Here is a 22,010-nt window from a genome sequence, read left to right as displayed (position 1 = left end):
CCGACACGCAGGGTGGCACAGCAGCAGGTTTCGAAGCAGATTTTGGGGGCCGACAGCGGAACGAGTTTCGTGCCAGGGCCTCTACATTCTTTTCCTCGACCAAAGGTGACGACATGAATGTGGCGGACATTTAACCTTTGATATCCGAATAAGAAGTCGCTCCCGCTGTCGGGCCTCATCAGCGATGGATGGATGCCCTGATTCGGTTGGTCAGGCGAGGACTTACTTATCTATTCTAGCGCGATTCATCCATCCTAGCGCTTAACGGGTTTCACCTCGCACCATTAGCTCTGGTTATGATATCATTTTTCCGTATCAAACACTTTTGCGTGTGTGTGTGTGTGCGCTGCTTTTTTTTTTTTTTTTCATAGCGTTTGCGTTAAATCATGTTTTTTTTTTTTTTTTTTTTTTTTTTTTTTTTTTTTTTTTTTTTTTTTTTTTTTTTTTTAAGTTGCGACACTGCTGCTGCCAGGGCCAGGCCCCGTTATAATTTCATGGTCACTCCTCGCTGCTGTGTGTAATCCGCCGGAGGAGGAGGAGAGGTTTTAAGAGCGAGGCGCAGCCCGGCTTCCTCTCCAGACGAGCTACGTCTTCCTCCGTCGACACTTTTGCTTTCTCTCTCACTCCCTTTAATTCACTCGGGTTTTCCTCCAGTGAAGTGCCGCGTGCCGTCGTGGATAGGCCGTGCAAAGACGCGCGGACGAGACTACTAAAAGTGCCTCTTCGCTCGTGTATGGTACTACGTTTCTCTCTCTCTCTCTCTCTATCTCTCGAAATCGGGCATCGCACTCGTCTACTTTCCTTTTGAAATTTCCCTTCGGTTCTCGCGAAAGGAAAACGAATATGGACTTGTGCGAAGCCAAATTGTGTTCTTTCCTTGTTCGAAGAATTTCTTCTTTCTATAAAAACATAAAACAAAAAAATAAATTATGACGTTGTGCTTTGTCTGTGCGAGTGTTTATGTGCATTAAATATTTACCCCCCTTCAGGTTTTCTTATTTATAGAAGTAGAAAACTTGTTCGGGGTGGAGTTACGCCGCAAGCCATAATAAGACATCGATTTATGTCTTGGAAATAATTTAGTAACTCATTGTATTGTACACTAAGTTCAGTGATATATAGTCTACCGTTGAAAAGGTGACCCAATTAGCAGCTCGATGTGAATTAGTGATTGTTTATTGGTTCGTTTTGACAACGAACTATGGTAATTTGAACAGAAGGAATCCCGTGAAAGTCAGACAAATGGTTTTGTTTAAATGCTTTATTACGGTTTTCAAGAAGAAAAAAAAAAACACATAAGAAAGAAAACTTGACTGAGCTCCTTATATGTGTTGATTGGTGAAGTGTGGTTAATATTTTGTAACAATCGGTTTATGTCTATAATAAATTTGCATATTTTCTATAATAAACTTGTATCTATACTCATCAATTTGTGGATATAAGAATATCTTGGATATACTTTATAGCCTCCGATATATGATTGCATTTACCTCATATCTCAGTTTGTAAATTGACGGTTATCCAAATGATTGACTTTATAAGATATTATCTTCTAGCTGCGGGTATGAATTTATGATCTTAAATCTAAGCCGTGAAAGTGTGTATGAAATGGATATATCTAACCATAAAGGAATCGCCTTAAATCTAAGCGGTGTCAGTCTGTCTGAAAGCAACTTTCATATGTGTCTGCAAATGAACGTTCGGTCATGAATCCAAACTCTTCAGCTGTAATTTAGAAAACCTGTTTCTGTATTTCAAGAGGAAAACAAAACCGGGAGTTTTTGTTGCCAGTTGAAAGCATGAGCGGACGAAAGGCAACGGATGTTCGTTGATTGCATGGTTGCAAGTCTAGAGAGATCGACGCTTGCAGAATTCATCCGGAGATGTGCTGTGTCATCCGACTCTGTTAGCGAACTTTGACGTTTCACGACCAGGTGGATGACATGTTTGTGAATAAATGAATTTATGCTAATTTTCATGATGGTGACGATGAAGATGAAGATGAATTTGTTTTTTGTTACTCAAAATCCAGTTCCCCGTAGGGGGGTTGGTTCCGTCAGTGCACCTCACGTGGTGCTTTGTAGGTATTACTGAAGTTCTTTGCGGCGTCCCTCAGGCCTCTAGTTGCAGCCCCTTTCATTCTTTTCACTGTGCCTCCGTTCATATTACCTCCCCTCCAACCTTACTATCCACTCTCTCATAACGATTGTTTCGTAGTGAAACTGCGATGTTTTCGTCCCATCAACCTTTCAAACCTCACAGGTGTCAGCGCTTGGCCTTTGGCCCGAATTTTATTCCCTATACTTTTACTCTCGAAATGTAATTGGTGTTAGTAAATGATAATAAGTATAATAAGTTAGATAATCTTTCGATTCAGTCCACAGTAATGGATGGAATTTATTGGTAACTCTCGCATTCATAGTCTCTGTATAAAATCCCCACTGTCTTCTCTTTGAAAAATCCCAACTATGATCTCTTTAAAAATCCTTACTATCGTCTTTTTAAATATCCCCACCATCTTCTCTTTAAAAATCCTCACTATCTTTACTTTAAAAATCCTCACTATCTTTTCTTTTAAAATCCTCACTATCTTTTCTTTAAAAATCCACACCATATGCTCTTTGAAAATCCTCACTTTCTTTTTAAAAATTCCCACTATCATCTCTGTAAAAATCCTCACTATCTTCTCTTTAATATCCCCACTATCATCTCTGTAAAAGTCCTCAATATCTTCTCTTTAAAAAAAACCCACCATCATCTCTTTAAAAATTCCCACCATTTTCTTTTTAAAACCCCCACTATCATCTATTTAAAAAAACAAAATCATCTCTTTAAAATTCCCCACAATCATCTCACTAAAATTCCCCACTATCTTCTCTTTAAAAAAAAAACAGTATCATCTCTTTAAAAACCCTCTACTGTTATCGCTTTAAAAAACCCACTATCATCTCTTTAAAAACCACTATAATCTGTTTAAAAACCCCACTATCATCTCTTTAAAAAAAACCTACTGTTATCTCTTTGAAAACCTCCACTATCATCTCTGTAAAATTCTCCACTATCTTTTCATGAAAATCCCCATCATCTTCTCTTTAAAACCCCTATCGTCTCCTTAAAAAAATCCCACTGTCATCTCTTTGAAATTGCCCTCTATTTTCTTTTTTAAAAATCCCCCTTATCCTTTCACACTTTTAGGAAATGTTCGTTGGGAGTGAGTGAGTTAGTGAGTGAGTGAGTTCTCAAGACGTAGTATGTGCGGGGTCGGTCCTCACCCCGTTATGTACTGTATCTGTCGTGAAAGTTGTTTAACAGGTTTGTTATAAACTGCAGGTTTGTGGGTAGGATCCCGGTGTAGATGTGCGCACGCGCCGCTTATGTATGTGTATGTATACATAAATTTATGTATAGTGAAGTAATGTCTGCCTTAATTCATTCAGCAGATGATCGCTAGTGTGTCTCGTTTTCAAATTTGAAAAACAGGATTTTTTCCCAAGTTCTTGTTTCAGACGTCATCGTTCTGTTATATATAGATTCTCTCTCTCTCTCTCTCTCTCTCTCTCTCTCTCTCTCTCCTCTACTCTCCATTCCAAGAACTTTTCAAAGTTTCTTACTTTCTTTTTACGTTATAATCTTCGTTCGTCAATTCACATGTTAAATATTTAGCTCTCTCTCTCTCTCTCTCTCTCTCTCTCTCTCTCTCTCTCTCTCTCTCTCTGGACGCAACGTGCAGTACAGGGCGTAGTCTTAAACGGATTGGTTCCGCTCTCTGTTGCGAGAGAGATTGGTTTATATTCGGCTTATATTCCAATTTTCAGATGGACTTATATGCTGTCACTAAGTTTTATTCATATATATTAATTTATTTTCTTTTATTCCCTTTAGATTAGAATTAAGCTCCACCTTTTTTTGTGCTTTTGTTTCGTTTATTTCTCTAAAAAAAAATGTAATTGTACTGTAAACATGGTTTTGGCTTCCTTCCCGCTATTGCCGGGATTAGGACCTCTGTAATTGCGTAATCCTCTTTGTATATTTCACTATCACTAGCTATATTTTATTTTATTCATTAATTTGTAATATGAATTCACTTGTCTCCCGTATAATCTCCGTTCTTTCAAGAAGGGTTATTTTGGGGTCGAGTTCCCATTTTCATTTTCTTTATAGTATTTTTTTTTCTTTCAAGATTTATTTTGGCGTTGAGCTTCCATTTGTATTTTCCCTATAGCCTTCCTTCTTTCAAGAGGTTTCTTGTGGGGGTTGATTCCAACCACTTTCCTCTGTTATCTCCCTTTCATTGGGTGAGCTTGGGTTTGAAATCTCGTCTTTTTTTCCTCAGCTCCTATCTTTAGAAAGATTCCTTTGGCCATCACTTTTCTCCAATCCGTTTTTCTATTTCCGGAATTGGTTTTTATTTTCTTTTCTTTAACGACATTTAGTTGCCCGTCATGTAAACGGCATTTAGTTACGCGTCATGTAAACGGTGCTTCAAAAAAAAAAAAACGTAAAAAAAATTTCATATCTTACTTCCGTTTCTGGTAAAGGCGTTCGCGTAAACTATTAGAACTCGCCAGGGTCCTTACTTGTACGGAATGCATTTCGCTTTTTTCTTACGGAAGTAGACTTAAGGAAGCTGTAGCGATGGCGAAAAAAATAGAAAAAAGATAAAAATATAAAAAAGAGGAAAAGAACCGTTTCATGTAGTGGGTTTCAGGGTCATTCGGTGATTGGACGTGTCTTTGGCATGTGGTTTGGACAGTAGCCGTTTAAAGAGAGAGAGAGAGAGAGAGAGAGAGAGAGAGAGAGAGAGAGAGAGAGAGAGAATAGTAACACACAAATATAACGTTTTAAAGATATATATATATATATATATATATATATATATATATATATATATATATATATAAATAACTGTAATAGCCACAAGGCCCTCTTAACTTCTTCAATTCTTTGCTCTCTTTTTGGTGACAAGCGTATCCAAAAGAGAGCAAAGAATTCTAGAAGTTAAGAGAGCATTGTGGCTATTACAGTTGCATACGTATCAGGTAAAAAGGTGACCAGTTGATTGTACACACACACACACACACACACACACACACCACACACACACACACACACACACACACACACACACACACACATATATATATATATATATATATGTATGTATATATATGTGTATATATATATATATATATATATATTATATATATATATATATATATATATATATATATATTTGTGTGTGTTTTCTGTAGAGATAAAGGGGGGGGGGGGAAAATGAGGAAGGGAGTCATTCATCTGTGTTGACATTTTTATCCCATGAAATATGCTTACTTCTTTACCCTAACTCATATGTTAAATTATGCTTGTTTGGGAAGTTTGTCACTGTATTTAGGTCTACGAATTTTAGTAGTGAAGTGCTAGGGCTGTCAGGGTCAAAAATATTAATGATAACCTTAGACTGACATTTTTTCTCATATTACTCTGATAGTAAAAGTTTGTGTGTGTACATGTACGCTTACTTTAAATATGAGAGGTTATATTGTTATCTGTATTTGCATATGTATGTATTAGAGAAATATTTGTGCCTGTGGTTCAGCAGCAGTTTGGGAAGTTTTGAGAAATACGTATGTATAGGTCATGTCATAGTTTTTCCACTCGTGTAGTCTAATCGTCGTGTCTAAACTTTAAACGGTGGCGTGTATGATTTGAAAACCATTATGACTCACTTGATTAATGTTTTGAATATTTTATACCCACTAATTAGCCACGGTACGCAACGTAGGCAAGGTTTTGAATCTGACATTCATGCAGTAACACGAACGACGTGAATCACCTTTAAATTCTTTTCACGGTCAAGGTCACGGGTATGGAATTGGATCTTCATTCAGTTAATAGCTCCCCCCCCCCCCCCCTATCCCTGGTAATCACGGACTATTTTCAAATTTATGCAGATGTTCGTGTTTTTCTCTCACGTCACCTTTTCGTTCCTGAGGCAACTGGCGTCAGGATTATTTGCCAAACATGCTCGACCGAACAGGTGTTTTGGGGGTTTTCACAAATATTGATGCCTCCAATGGAAGTGGTTTGTTAGACTCGCTTTGGTGTTCAAAGATTTTCTGCTCTTTTCGTGTTCACAGTGTTTTTTTTTTTTTTTATTGGCGTATTAAACACTCTTTGCCATTATTTTATAGATTGCATTTTTTTCCTGTGCGCTGTATGGTGGCCATTGGATAAACGAAAATAGGATGTTTTAGTTTTACGCCGAGAAATTGCAGATGATATATTGTTTTTATTTTCTCGAAATAATGAATTTTACACCAAAACAAACTTATATGAAACCCGATGGTTCATTGCAATGTGTGAAGATTCAGAGTAGATTCATATTTGTCTTTTATATTTATAGTATGTGTAATGGAATTATGATTTAGATGCTCTCTCTCTCTCTCTCTCTCTCTCTCTCTCTCTCTCTCTCTTTAATTTTCGTGACTGTTCCAGATGCCCTCTCTCGTCGTCTTCTGGTTTCTTCTCTTTTCTTTTTGTTGGACCGTGCAGAATGCCCGAATCGTTCATGTTCGTTCTGGTTTCTCCCTTCTCTGCTCCTCTCTCCTCTCTCTCTCTCGTAGGTTCTTAACTATCATTTTTTCCTTTCAATTACAGATGCTCTCTCTCTCTCTCTCTCTCTCTCTCCTCTCTCTCTCTCTCTCTCTCTCTCTCTCTCTCGTGGGATCTTAACTAAAAATTCTTTTCCTTTCCACTACATTTGCTCTCTCTCTCTCTCTCGCTCTGTGTGTGTGTGTGTGCCTACTCCATTAAGAGTAGTGTAGGCGTGTGACGTAACACGCACTCGGACCGCATAAGTAAGTGTCTAATATTTGGCAAAAGTCTTTGCGCAACGTATTCGACAGCATTGCCGACTGTTGGTCGAATAATTTCGTTCTTTTTTTTTTTCCCTGATGTGGAATTATTTTAAGCGTCAACGAACAAGATAAGAATAAATAACTCCAAAGAATCAGACTTAGCTGTAGCTTTTGGCAAAAGTGTTTTGACATTAACTGGAATTTTCCCTCTTGTGACCAAAATATGTCAGTTTTTAACATTAACTGGACTTCTCCATCTTGTGACCAAAATATATCCATAAAATACTTTCACATATTTTCTTTAACGTAAGGTTTATATTTCTCACTTGTATGAGATTTTCTGGGGCCAAGCTCTTCAGAAAGCATCGTTTCTTTTTCCTTTCACTCTTCACTGGGTGAAGGGAAGGGCATAAGTGTCAGATGCCCAGACTGAAGGTAAACATTCCCTTGTCTTTCTCCCCCCCCCCCCCCCATCCCCCCCTCCCCGCCTCTCACCCCCCACCCACCCCCAACTCCTTCACCCCTTCCTGCCCATTTTCCTGATTGCAACTTCATGCCCTTTTGAATGTATGCGAGGTCTGGGTGCCTGAACTCTGCTTTCGAAATTCTCTCTCTCTCTCTCTCTCTCTCTCTTCTCTCTCATTGGAACTGAACTGTCGAAACATTTATTTCTTTTCACTTCAGCTCTCTCTCTCTCCTCTCTCTCTCTCTCTCTCTCAGTTTTGTGGACCGTCAGATGCCCGAATAAGTCATGTAATTCTAGTCTCTCTCTCTCTCTCTCTCTCTCTCTCTCTCTCTCTCTCTCTCTCTCTCTCTCTCTCTTCAGTTTTGTGGACCGTCAGATACCCGAATAAGTCATGTAATTCTAGTCTCTCTCTCTCTCTCTCTCTCTCTCTCTCTCTCTCTCTCTCTCTCTCTCTATTATTCTCAAGGAATAATTTTTAAAAAATTTATTTAACTAATTTGAAAATCCTTGCATTATCACTATTATTCTCAAGGTATTTTTTTTTGTATGTCACTAATGTGAATATTCATTACATTATCACTATCATTCTCAACAAATAAATATTTTGTATTTTATTAACTTGAAAATCATTAGATTATCACGATTTTTCTCTAGAAATAAAATCTTTTGAATTTATTTCACTAATTTGAAAATCGTGAATTAAAATGTTTTTATCTTTAACATAGTATACTGAACCTTTAATTTCGTGGATAATTAATCAAATGCAAAAACATACTTATTAAGAATTATATACTTAATCCAATTGTTATATCGCGTCTTCGTTAAATTACTCTGTCACATGTCTATTGAATTATTTTTTCACGTGTTTGTTTAATTACTCTTTCACGTGTCAATTGAATTTATTCTATCACGTGTTTATTTAATTACTGTTTCGCGTGTATATTGAATCACTCTATCACGTGTTTAATAATGTACTCTTTCACATGTTTATAAGTTTATTCTATCACATGCTTATTTAATTACCCTTTCACTTATTTATTAAAGTTACTGTATCACGGGTTTATTAAATAACTATTACATGTTTATTAAATTACACTTTCACGTATATATATTAAAATTACACTTTCAAGTGTTTATTAAAGTTATTCAGTCGCGTGTTTATTAAAATTACACTTTCACATGTTTATTAAAGTTACTCTATCGCGTGTTTATTAAAAGGACTCCATCACGTGTTTATTGAATTACTTTATCGCATTTTAATATTCGATCGGTTGAACGCAGTGATAATCCACACCAAGATCTAAAGATAAGAGAAATATGTCACTTCAGATATCGTGTGACATAAATCTGGTAGTTACGAATAGAAATGATAAAAAAAGAAAATTTTTTTACTCCTACTTAATAAACAGAGTAAATGTTTGGTTTGTCTGATAAGAGGTGTATTTATGTACCCCTAACATCTTCGTTTTATTCATTCTCTCTCTCTCTCTCTCTCTCTCTCTCTCTCTCTCTCTCTCTCTCTCTCTCTCCTCTCTCCTCTCTTCCCCCATGAATCCCCTACTCTCTCTCTCTCTCTCTCTCTCCGGACCTTAACTGAATGTTTTGCTCCTTTGTACTGCAGTCTCTCTCTCTCTCTCTCTCTCTGGACCTTAACTTTGAATTTTTTGCTCATTTGTACTACAGTCTCTCTCTCTCTCTCTCTCTCTCTCTCTCTCTCTCTCTCTCTCTCTCTCTCTCTCTCTCTCTCTGGAACTTAACTCTGAATTTTTTGCTCCTTTTTTAATGCTCTCTCTCTCTCTCTCTCTCTCTCTCTCTCTCTCTCTCTCTCTCTCTCTCTCTCTCTCTCTCTCAACAAGATATTTTTTGAAGTGATGTACTGTTCCCGTCTTTCCTTATTATCGTACCTGAGGAAGTTGGTACAAAGCTCGAAAGTTCAGTTTTAATCAGATATTTTAGTCAATGATGGTATGACGTTTTATGACCTAATTTATACCAATACTTGCCACTTTTATTTCACAAATATGATAAGTTGTTTTGAAGACGGCGTATCTTATTAAATGCCCTCTCGTTTTCCTCTGCATACGTGTGTTTGTGTGTGTGTGTGTGGTTTGTTTGGGCCTCGCCAGCAATATTGTATATGTTAGCGATCATATCGGTTTATTGTACCGCTCGATTACATTGCAAAATAAACTCTCAATGCTATGGTCGATAATGAAAGCTAGAGTAGGTTAAGTATGAATCCTTCCGAACCGCAGTCTTACTGCATACGAGTATATGCCACGGGTATACTGGAACCCTCTGGGTACCCTTTTGCAACATCCTGTGCTAGTGGAGGATCCTTGTGTTGCAATAACATTAATGTATTGATTTAATGAGTACGAATAAGACTTTTTTTTTTCTGTCGAGTTTCAGCAACTGGTCTACTTGGGTGCTCAGTAGACATGTTTGTCTGTCCGTCCGCCCTTTTTCTGTCCGCACTCAGATCTTAGAAACTACTGAGGCTAGAGGGCTGCAAATTGGTATGTTGGTCATCCACCCGCCAATTAACGAACATACCAAATTGAAGCCCTCTAGCCTCAGTAGTTTTTATTTTTTTATTTTACTTAAGCTAAGTTTAAAGTTAGCCATAAGCGTGCGTCTGGCAACGAGATAAGACAGGCCACCACCAGGCCGTGACGGAAAGTTTCATGGGCCGCGGCTTATGCAGCATTTTACCGAGACCACCGAAAGATAGATCAATTTTCACTGGCCTTGATTATACTATGTACAGAAAATTCGGCGCATTTTTTGTTTGGTTATATTTGTTTCAAAACCTTCTGAGTCTGTGCTCAAGAGGTTGCTACTGGCTGTAGGGAGCTTATATTAGCGTCATTATGCCAAGGTGGAGCCTGGAAAGTCCACAGAGTCCACAAAGTCCTCGATGTGAGGACGTTGTAGCTTTATGCGAATTTCACAGGTAGATTGATATCTGAAGTGCATGGCTGCTGTATGACCCTGTTTATGTTGTATTAGAGTGAATATTCTATTTTTCTTATTGTTTTGTGAGTCCAGTTTTTTATGCTTAGCTGCCTTTTAATTTAGTGGATGGGTCCAACTTTTGAAGTATAGCTGTCATCTAATTTTGTGAATGGTTCCAACTGAAGCAACGACACTGATTTACCGTCTTTGGAAGGCCAATCCTCCTACTCCTCCTCCTACTCGTTTTTAAATGTATAAATCCAACTGAATTTTGTTTCAAAAATCATTTAGCAAATCGGCTAAAATTAGGACAATGAATTTAAAATTAAAAGCAGTTTAAAAAACAATTTAATTTTAATACTATATTTTTGATAGATTTACCCTCCACTTCACTTTATTCCTCCCACTTCATATTTCCACTTCATTTTATTCCTCCCACTCCATTTTCCACTTCACTTCATTCCTCCACTTCCTTTTTCCAATTCACTCCATTACTTTTTTATATTTAGCTTTGATCTAATTTAGTAAATGATAATTCGGCTTGTTTGTTATAAATTGAAAGGCGAAACGTTTTCGCCAAAAGTCAAAACCGAAATAAAAGTACGTTAAAACTTATTTTTGATACCGCTTCCTTTTCAGGTTAGGTACGTGTCTTACTTCTACATATCCTCTACCCCCCCTCAAAAAAAAAACCATTATTATCATATCTCACACTTAAACAGTTGGCAGATTATGCTGTTCCAATTTACTCAGGGAAATAGACAATTCTCAAGGCTTCTTATTGGTGTCATCGTGTAGTAGGTCTGAAGCTTATCGTCAGCTCAACATTGATTTAATTCGGTTGGGTCTTTTCTGTGATTGAACATCTGTTTACAAGCACTTGAAACAGAGGGACACTCCACTCCTTATCACTCGAGCAGTGCGATTACGAATCTGTGATTTCAGTTCTTCCAGATAAAAAAAAAACTTCAAACTATGTGACTTGATTAAAATAATGTTTTGTTTATGCTAGGTGTACCGATAACATAGACAATAATGTGCAAAGAATGTACGAGGTTGAAGGCAGTTATAGTTCCTCGTTGGACGAGTGGTTTTTGTGCTCGGTCACCAATCCGGTGGTCCGAAGTTCGATTCTCGAAGGAATTTATTTCTGGTGATAGAAATTCATTTCTCGATATAATGTGGTTCGGACCCCACAATAAGCTGTAGGTCCCGTTGCTAGCTGACCAATTGGTTTCTAGCCGCTAAAAAATATCTAATCCTTCAGGCCAGCCCTAGGAGACCTGTTAATCAGCTCAGTGGTCTGGTTAAACTAAGATATACTTAACTTGAACGTAGTTATTATTAGTATTTTTTCCATCTCAGTCATCCTATTCGACTGGTGGTATTTATAGTGTGGGGTTCCGGGTTGCTTCCTGCCTCCTTAGGAGTCCATCACTTTTCTTGCAATGTGCCCAGTTTCTAGTAGCATGTATTCTGCATGAGTCACGGAGCTACTACGGAATCTAGTTTTTTCAGGTTCCCTTTCGAGGATCTTGGGATCGTGCCTAGTGTTCCTATGATTGTGGGTACAATTTCCACTGGCATATCCAATATCCTTCTTATTTCTATTTTTTAGGTCTTGATACTTATCCATTTTTTCTCCTTTCTAATCTACTCTAGTGTCCCATGGTACTGCGACATCAGTTAGCGTTACATTCTATTATTATTAAGAACGAATAGTCCTAACCAAATCTCCCTGACCCAAACATGTTCATTAAAGTTTCTGTAAGTAAAGAAGAGTGATTAAAGAGATTTACAGAGATAATTTGTGAGGATAGAAATTTTAGGAAATTAGTTAATTTAATAGGAAAACTTGGGAAGAATCTGTGTCAAAAGTTTCGTTGTTGGAGCCAGATTAATCACTGGAAGTTGTTGAATATAATCATTTGCTTACAAAAATATTCACTGAACGCCTTTGTCAGTTCGGTTCCATGACATGAATGTTGACCACTCGCCTAGATTATTCAGCGTTTCGTATCATATTTCCTGTTCTCTCTCTCTCTCTCTCTCTCTCTCTCTCTGTCTCTCTCTCCTGTCTCTCTCTCTCTCTCTCTCTCTCTGCAGAAGATTAATGAATATACATATCTATTACTGAATTATAATACTCTCCCTTTACTCATGTTTTTTTTTGTTTATCTCTTTCAACGATAGCTTTTGACAATGAGGGAGTTTGTATTATTTTGGTAGCCATTCATTCTGAAAACCTAACATCCTTGCATGATGCTTGAACGATATCTTTAGCTGGCGTCACAACCGCGTGAGGACGACGTCATTTGCACGTGTGGCAAGTAAAGACTGCGGAAGAATACTTAATTTATTCCGGTCACAAACACCAGTGGTTGTTTAGGCTCTGGTTATAGCTGCCGTTGTTATTGTTGCTGTAAGCTGGGGGTTAACTATCATGGGTTGTATTTTATTCTTCATTATTATTATTATTATTATTATTATTATTATTATTCATTATTATTATTATTATTATTATTACTCAGAAGATGACCCGCATTCATATGGAACATTCCAACAGGGCCCATTGACTTGAAATTCAAGCTTCCAAAGAATATCTTTTAATTTATATAAAACTCTCCTTAATCATCCCCATATTGTCAGATCGAGTACTATAGATATGGAATGCAGCCATATCGGATATCTAATCTTCGATATCTTTTGTACTGAAGTAATGTTCGTGAAGTCTTTCACTTATATTAATATTATTACAATGACAGCGATTACACATTGCCACATGTTCTGGCTCATAGTTGCCTTTTGAAAGTCGAATAATCATAACACGATACAGGCCATTGACCCCCGCCTAGATTTGAGAGAGAGAGAGAGAGAGAGAGAGAGAGAGAGAGAGAGAGAGAGAGAGAGAGACTATTAATCTCTTAAGCTGAAAATTATTATGTATCAAGTAGAATGAACGTCATGACCTCTCTCTCTCTCTCTCTCTCTCTCTCTCTCTCTCTCTCTCTCTCATCTCACATTACGTAGAATATATGATATTTTTACCCGCGCTACAGCATCTCTCTCTCTCTCTCTCTCTCTCTTTCCACATAGAATATATATTTCTACCCGACCCCACCATTCTCTCTCTCTCTCTCTCTCTCTCTCTCTCTCTCTCTCTCTCTCTCTCTCTCTCTCTCCCCACATATAATATATGATATTTCTACCCGGGCTCCAGCATTCTCTCTCTCTCTCTCTCTCTCTCTCTCTCTCTCTCTCTCTCTCTCTCTCTCTCTCTCTCAAACCTGAGGCAGTCACATTCCCTGTCACATTCCCTGAGCAAGCACGTTTGTTTGCAGTTTCCTGAGCGGGCGTTCACTGGAAGGAATTTCTTCGGTAAATATTTGACCTGAAGGAGTCTGTAGAAATCGTAGACAGAACGGTTGGTTAATCATCGGACAATAACAGCGTTTATTTATTTGCTCATTTGATTCTATATGAGCGACGTTAGATGTAATCTGGGCTGGTCTTAATTGTAAAACCTAAACAACTTCGTTTTCTGTGGTCGTTGCAGCGCCAGATATTATTCAAATGAATTAATTACTTATGGAGTTCTGTGGAACATTTTTATTGCAGAACATTTAACTGAGTAACATAATCTCTCTCTCTCTCTCTCTCTCTCTCTCTCTCTCTCTCTCTCTCTCTCATGCCTCCCGGATGTTTGAGCATATCAGAGATGCAGAGAACATGTGGCCGCTTCTGTAATAAATTAAGTCGTAATTTTGATTTTGTCAAAGGCTTTAAATCACATTCTTTGCAAACATAATTACAAGATCCTGAGGGCAAACACATACTTAAGAAAGACCAATGGGGTTGAAATATCGAGAAAAACGCAATTGCTTAAGAAATATGAATTAGGTCACTAAGTTTTTTTATTTGTCTGTTTTACTTCTGTAACTAAAAAATCTTGAAGGCCAACAAATACTTAAAAAGACAATTGCTGTGTCTAGAAAAAAAAAAACGCAGTTGCTTGTGAAATGTACATTAGGTAACTGGTCAAGGCTCTTAAGCGTATCATGTCATTTCGACGCCTGGCACTTGGAATTTCGATTTCTTTGTTGAAATATCTCTTGTGCCATTTTTTTTATCGTAAATTGCTTGGTTCGGCGTTTATCGGAAGCATATTTATTTACATGAACGTTCAGAGAATGAAATAAACTTTCGTTATCTGTCCTCCAGTAGGGAGCTAGTTGCAACCCCTTTCATTCCTTTTGCTGTACCTCCGTTCATGTTTTTCTTCCATTTTACTTTCCACCCTCTCCTAACAATCGTTTCATGGTGCAGCTGCGAGGTTTTCCTCCTGTCACCCGTTTAAACCTTCTTAATCTCAATTTCCCTTTCAGCGCCGAATGACCTCATAGGTTCCAGTGCTTGGCTCCTGGCCTAAATTTTATATTCCATTCCATTGTCTGTCATGATTGGTACATAATGTTAATTTCGACATCACTTACGATGGTTATCTTTCGTTGTATGATTTTGTCCTTAGTTACGAAATGACAGTATTCACAGTTTTAAAAAGAATGTGCAGCTGTGATAGTATGACAATATACATGTCAGTTGTATGAATGGATTTTGCGATTCATCCTGCATTGGAGTCTTACAGAGTGACTTATTTCAATATACAAAATAATGGAGAAATTCCAGTAATAATGAATAACAACATATTTCTCTTACTATTCATATGTCGGTGAAATTATATATATATTATATTAATATATCTATATATATATATATTATATAGATATATATATATATATATAAATATATATATAGTATATATATATAATATATATATATATGTGTGTGTGTGTGTGTGTGTGTGTGTGTGTGTGTGTGTGTGTGTGTGTGTGTGTATGTCGCATTTAATTTAAATTTAGGTATCTTCTAATGGAGACATTATCAATTTTTTATTTATTGTGGAAAACGCCATTGCGGATATTTTTTTTCATTGGATTTGTGTTTTTTATTTTTACAGAAGATCCCTTTTCATGTGATTGTTATTCATTTTTCACTTATTTGTGTCTGAGAATGACGCCATCGGTTATATTCATCAGGAATTTCGTACTATTTGTAGTTAGCGACAATCGCTCTAATTCGTTCTATTAATTATCAGTGGGCATCTCACATTACTTGACCCATATTTGTAATCTTGGTACCCACTGACCATTGCCTGTCGATGCCCCTCGTTGTTTTTCAGTTGTATTTCATCACCAGGAGCAATTGACCCTCTTAAAGGTTCAGTTCTCTTGCACTACCCTAAATGAGTTAGTACACCTTACGCAGAACATTGTAGGTATTACTTAAGGTTCTTTGCAGCGTCCCTTCGACCCCTTGCTGCAACCTCTTACATTCCTCTTACTGTACCTTCGTTTATATTCTGTCTTCCATCTTACTTCCAGCCTCTCCCAACAGTTGATTCCTAGTGCAAGTGCGAGATTTTCTTCCTGGTACACCTTTCAAACCTTTTCAATCTCAATTTCCCTATCATCGCTTGGCCTTTGGCCTAGTTTTTATGCTCCATTCCATATATATGGGATGTTCTTATCTGGTATCTCTTCGGTGTCATCATCTCTCCCGCATCTTTTGGACCCGAAAGGTTCTTCTTATCTGAAGACGGTTTGCTGGTGAGTTGCCCGCTGTCGACACCGTTAGCTAATTATGGTACTTGTTCTATTTTATTTTCGGGGTTGGGAGGGGGGCCACGGAGACGGGGGAAGGATTTGGGGGAGGAGTGGGTTGGAGGTTGGGGAAGGGTGGCCAGGAAGCCGTTCCCAGCCACTATGGTATGTGTGTGTGTGTGTGTGTGTGTTTTATTTTTTTATTTTTTTATTTTTTCTAGCTCTGCTTCCCAACAGGTCTTAATCAAGGCCGTTCTCTCTTGAAAACCCGTTTCTTAAAACCAGGTCTGGGGACTATATTGTTGGAGGTAGCCTACATCAGATATGGATTAGAATATTCACTTAATGTACCCATTTTATTCCGGTTTTTAGCGGAATTTCTTCATATTTTGCTGATAACGATAATAGTGGGCTTATACAGTTGTCAGTCACTTTGTGGAATTACCCTTGTGACTTAGTAAAAACAAAACATTTGAATTCCTAATTTTAGATATATTGATTTTACCCCATTTTCCGTTTCTTCGGAGTAAGTAATGAATACTGGACTGCATCCAAACCCTTTTCTTAAAGGGCCAAACAGACGATCAATATTACTGACGGTATTTCCTGTACTGTCATTATTACTGTCGGTGTGTCCATCATACCGACTTCGTGTCAGTACCTGAAAATGGTGGTCCTTGATATCCAGTTTCAGCTATCAGTATGTGGGTGGGGTTAGATTAATGATGGTTTGTTCACTGGACTGTCAGTATTGTCAGTATTATCAGAAATCGGAAGAGGTACAATGTCTGACCAGCGAGGGAAACTACTTCTTCGGGAATTTATTTCAGCTTTCCAAGGATTACCAGAGTTATGGGAAGTTCGAAGCGAAAATTATATGAAGAACAACAAGAAAATGGCTGCATTTGAGAAGTTATAGGAGGTAATCAATCAAAGCTGACGTAACTGTTGAGGATGTGGGATATGCTCTCCCTCATAAGTGTCTTTTTTTAGTTATGTATGGCCTTACCATATCCAAAAGTTTATTGTAGGTCTTTTCACCCATCCGGAAATAACTTTAAAAATCATCCATATCGATTGTCTTGATTTCATTCAAAAGGTTTAAATGCGTAAAAATAGACGCTTACCAGTCCAGTCTTTGACCCACTTTCTACGTTTGCGTCTTTTCTTTAGCCAAAGAGCCATAATAATTGCAATGGATGCTTTTCTCTTGTTCCTCGTGTCACTTGAAAGCCAAGGGCACAACCATTCGACTCTGGTACACTGAATTACTGACGGCTCAATCAGTATTCAATAATGGACGTTTGTTCGGTGTACTAACAGTAGTTCACACCAATAGAATGTTGTCAGTATTTTTACTGACAGTAATAATGATTGTCTGTAACTCCCTTTAGACCAGGGTACCGAAGAGCCAACTGATATTTGGTTATATTTGGGAACTGTCTAAACTTCCGTATTTCATTTGGATAAAATCATTATTTGTTGCTGTTTGTGAATAGTGTATGTAATTGCAGTTCCTGTTTGGGTTGCAAGTATATTTCATGAGAAGGAAAGGATAACACAATCTAGACTCTTGACACGATTAGAACGAAGTAGGGAGGAACCATTAATCACTCAGTCAATTATTATAGTTTTAGGAAATTAAATATTTTCGCCATGGTAACTGTACTTGTGCATCATAGGGCAATCGAGAAACCTTACCATAATATATACTGTTTCGGTCAATATAAATAAGGCAGTATTAGTCACAACTGTTGTTTGTGGATTGCACTCTTCCGTGATAATCTAATCATTTGGGGATTGTTCTACTTTGCCCAGAGTGTTAACCGAGTCAGTATTGATATCATCTATGCCACAGTTATACAAAAATTTTTTTATAACTTTATTTCGACACTGACGCAACCATAGCTAATTAAGACTCACTGTTGCTTGATTCTCTTTCCAGTGACCCGATTAGGCCTCTCTCTCTCTCTCTCTCTCTCTCTCTCTCTCTCTCTCTCTCTCTCTCTCTCTCTCTCTCTTTCTTTGAATTAAGTAGTTTTGTATTGCCACATGATTTTGGGACCAGCTACATTTGGGGCCGAGAACTTTTGTCAGAAATTGGCTGAGGAGTCATTTCCATAGATGTGGGATAATACGAAGATGAATTATGATTTGTGAATATGAATGTAAAAATGAAGGTTGTGCTGATTTCATCCAATATATAGAACAGTAGTATGCGTTAACAAAATCATCACAGTGCTTGGTTGCTTGTACTATAGCATGTTTTCTCGTAAAATATCTTTGAATGTTGTGGTCATTTATATCGTTACAAATCACGGGGGAATGATTAATTTTGAAACGTGATGGATGAATTGATTCCGTTTTTCTCTTTTTATCGTCGATTGATAAGGAGCTCTGTCGCTTATCGTTGACAATACATTGAAGTGGTATCAATCTGTGGTTAGGACTAGTGTCAGTAACGAGTGGTTCTATGTCCAAACCGGCACCGCTGGTTTTGGTGAGAACTCTATATGATTTACGGTGATGAATAATCCTCTCAATTCTCCAGGTATATAGAGCAAGATTTGTTTTCATTTCGTAAACTGAACTGAATTTGCAAGTTAACGGACTTTGCGGAAACTCAGGAAGTCGGTTGAAAGAACCGGGAAAGAGAATATTATTTTACATTTTGAGTTTATCGTTGGTGTTTTAATGAAAGTCTTCAAGATGAAGATCCCTCACCTGGACCAAACCACCATCAACGTGATCATCCTTGGTCTGGCTTTCATGTTCATCTTCACATCCTTCCAGACGCAAGGAAACATGCAGGTAAGGATTGGCTCTCTTACAAGGGAGTTCTCTAGCTCCCCTTTACCAAGGGCTTCTCGGGTACTCCTTTTCCAAGGGCGTGGCACAGCATGGCTTTAGAAAGATATATATATATATATATATATATATATATATATATATATATATATATATATATAATATATATATGTGTGTGTGTATATATATATATATATATTTATATATATATATATATATATAATATATTAATATCTTCTTATATATATGTATATATATATATCTATATATATATATATATATATATGAACAGGTTCAATCCCGATGTGAATTTATATGTAAATATGTATGCAAAAAGTATTTTTAATGCTGATTATTATAATGTATGTATGTCCTACATATTATGCCAAACAGTATTCACCTGTTTATATTAATGTGTGTAGGTTTTATTTGTGTATAATTACTAGACCTGTTTTTCTGTTTTAACATTTTCATTTATTGGTCTGATAGCATCGGCTGTTAAAGTAGCAAAAATAACAGGCCATATAATTTGCATCATTTATGTCAAGTAGTCTGACGAGTTCGAAGTTGTGGGAGCAGTAGAGTTTTGTCATGTTTTGACCGTCACTGTGTCCTTTCATGTCTTGGCTTCTGACATAATCGAATGATGACAAAAATGCATATTCGTTATTTTTCACTGAGTTCACTTGCAAAGGCAGTGCTACATCGATGTTTCACAGGGTAAGTGTTCATTTTGTCTTAGATTTTCGTATGGCCGTGAAAGCGATCCAGTCAGCTTCCAAAGAGTTCTTCACAGGTAAGTTAATTAGGCAAACGATGCGTTATTGATCACAAAACAAAATGTCCATTTGCTCTCAACAAACACTTAGATGAAAATGATTGTTAATTACTAAGTCTTGTTTTACTGTAAGACTTGTTTTACTGTATGTGTCTGAGAGAGAGAGAGAGAGAGAGAGAGAGAGAGAGAGAGAGAGAGAGAGGTGGAGGGACGGCATACATAAGCGAAAGAAAGAATTTGGATGGGTGTTTATATATGAGAGAGAGAGAGAGAGAGAGAGAGAGAGAGAGAGAGAGAGAGAGAGAGCCGGGTGGTGGCTGCGGTTGCCGGTTGGGGGAACGGCACACATAAGTAAGAGAAAGAAATTGTATGGGTGCTTATGTATGAGAGAGAGAGAGAAGAGAGAGAGAGAGAGAGAGAGGTTAGGACTAGGGGGGGATGGGGCGGGAGCGGTATGTACTTAATTGAGAGAAAGAAATTGAATGGGTTTTATGTATTTGTGTATTTATAGAGAGAGAGAAGAGAGAGAGAGAGAGAGAGAGAGTCTTAATTACTCATCTTGTTTATAACGAACAAATCATGTGCCAAAACATCAGGGATCCGTCGTAATCTGAACGATTCGGCTGATGACGTAACCACCAGAGATCAGCAAGCTTATGTTGTCAGTCATCTTGATAATCAGGATTTGTCTTGACGTTACCGGATCCCAAGTCATGCATTGCAGGATACCTCATCTATCGTCACACAACGCTTTTTAAGAATATTAGTTTTTTTTTTCTTCTTTTTTTTTTTGAGAAAAAAAAAGAAAAAATTCAGTCTTTTAGTTATACCATTTAAAAATGTGATTCGTACTGATTTTTATCATTTCCCACCACTGCTGACATTGTTAGTTATCTGATAATAGAATACTCTACTACTGCCAGAGGTTTCACATGGGTACATTTTTAAGTGATACTACTAAAACTACTTGAAAAATACTCATAGTAGCATGAGTCTTGAAATGGAGAAACAACTCCCCAATTATGTATGGGTGCGTATATTTAAGAATATATCTCTACAGAGAACTCTTGGGAATCTGTAGAGATTTATTTTTAAATAAATATAGTATCCATATATAACTGTGGATTTGTTTCTCCACTCCTAATACTACAATTGACTAGACTTGGGACGTGAGTAGCGTTCACTAATAGTATTCACTAGAAGTTCGTTCGTTCATGAGAGTATAAAAAGAGCAAATACGTATTGAGAGTTATTACAAGTAATTGCAATCCTCTAAACCTTGTGTCAGTACGTAGATTTACCCTTACGCAAATATGATTATATTTTGAAGACCTTATCATGTCAATTCCGAAACATGTAATTTATTTCTTTATGAAAAATAACCCAAATCTGTGTCGTAAATCATTCCTATCATCGAAAACCTCCCCTCCCCCACCCCCCGAAAGATAATATTGACATGTGGTGACTGATTACGGTAATATTAGTATTGTGTCTGTGATAAAATGATTGCATTTGTGGAGAGTGACAATGAATTTCAACATTGGTATTAATACATACTCTTTATCTTGATGTTGGTTTTGGTATGATTAGGTGAAAATAATGGTTATTCTCTGATTCTTTTACGTGTTCACCTTTTAATAGTAAGCCACTTCTGTAAGTGAACATTCTTTCATGCATCGTTCTACTCCTTTTTCCCGATTTCAAGAGATCATACAATTTCAACTCCAACTGGCCTGGTTTTATTCTAATCGAAGGTTTCAGGCAGCCCACATGAACTAAGTAGATTCATGTCTTGCGCATCTCGCCGCTCATTTGTTTTGCTGTATTCGTGTGTATCCTTATAAGGGTATTTCAGGTCGTCTTCTGTTGGTTAATGGAATGTTAAGATCATCATTTTGCCCTTCTTTAATGAGTTCTCCCCCCCCACCCCGTTTTTTGTTTTTGTTTTTTCAGCTCCACAGAAAAACTTGTCATAGAAGTGTGACTCCTTCCGTATAGTTTTTTTTCTTTTCAAAGTATGTTGTCGCCCTTCGTCTCACTTATACAAATTTTTTTCACGAGTAGTGTGATTCCATGTTTTATTTTGACGATATATAAAATGAATAAAAAAAGATAAAATTAGGCCGTTATTTACATAATGTAAATGGATAACATTTTGGATGATATTTAAGTTGATTTTATTACCAGAAATTCCCTTTAATTGCTGTTTAGTAATAGTAAAATTATGAATGACATAAAATGTACAATTTTACGTAAAGCATTGCTTTTAAAGATAAGATTCCACTGTTTCACGGTCAATTTTGATGTGACATTGTAAAGGAATCATATTTATCTATTCAATGGATGCCTTTGCATGGTGACATAACACAAATCAGCTGAAGAAAATAAGAGAAAGGAAGAGATTAATCAGTGACAAAAAACCTTTGGTCATTCAGAGATGTACGTCTTTCCGTTATACATAGATACCTACTATTGCCCACTGC

At 37.1% G+C, this 22,010-nt stretch overlaps 1 protein-coding gene across 10 annotated transcripts in view; it reads left to right on the top strand.

The window, feature by feature from the left end:
* The window catches only part of LOC135202379 (UNC93-like protein MFSD11), a 99,826-nt gene that overhangs the window by 68,595 nt on the left and 9,221 nt on the right, over nt 1–22,010 (top strand). For 3 of the 10 annotated variants that reach the window (XM_064231751.1, XM_064231750.1, XM_064231752.1), the window contains exon 2: nt 18,493–18,752. The exons of 4 other annotated variants lie outside the window; for them this stretch is intronic. In XM_064231751.1, coding sequence (XP_064087821.1) covers nt 18,636–18,752 — 117 coding nt within the window. In that variant the 5' untranslated portion in view covers nt 18,493–18,635. Of the gene's footprint in view, nt 1–579; nt 737–18,352; nt 18,753–22,010 lie in introns of those variants that run through there. 3 more of the 10 variants (XM_064231748.1, XM_064231747.1, XM_064231749.1) reach the window with 3 other exon arrangements.

The sequence above is a fragment of the Macrobrachium nipponense genome, chromosome 30 (genome assembly GCF_015104395.2).
Source record: "Macrobrachium nipponense isolate FS-2020 chromosome 30, ASM1510439v2, whole genome shotgun sequence".
NCBI lineage: Eukaryota > Metazoa > Arthropoda > Malacostraca > Decapoda > Palaemonidae > Macrobrachium > Macrobrachium nipponense.
This window is presented reverse-complemented; position numbering and strand designations above follow the sequence as displayed.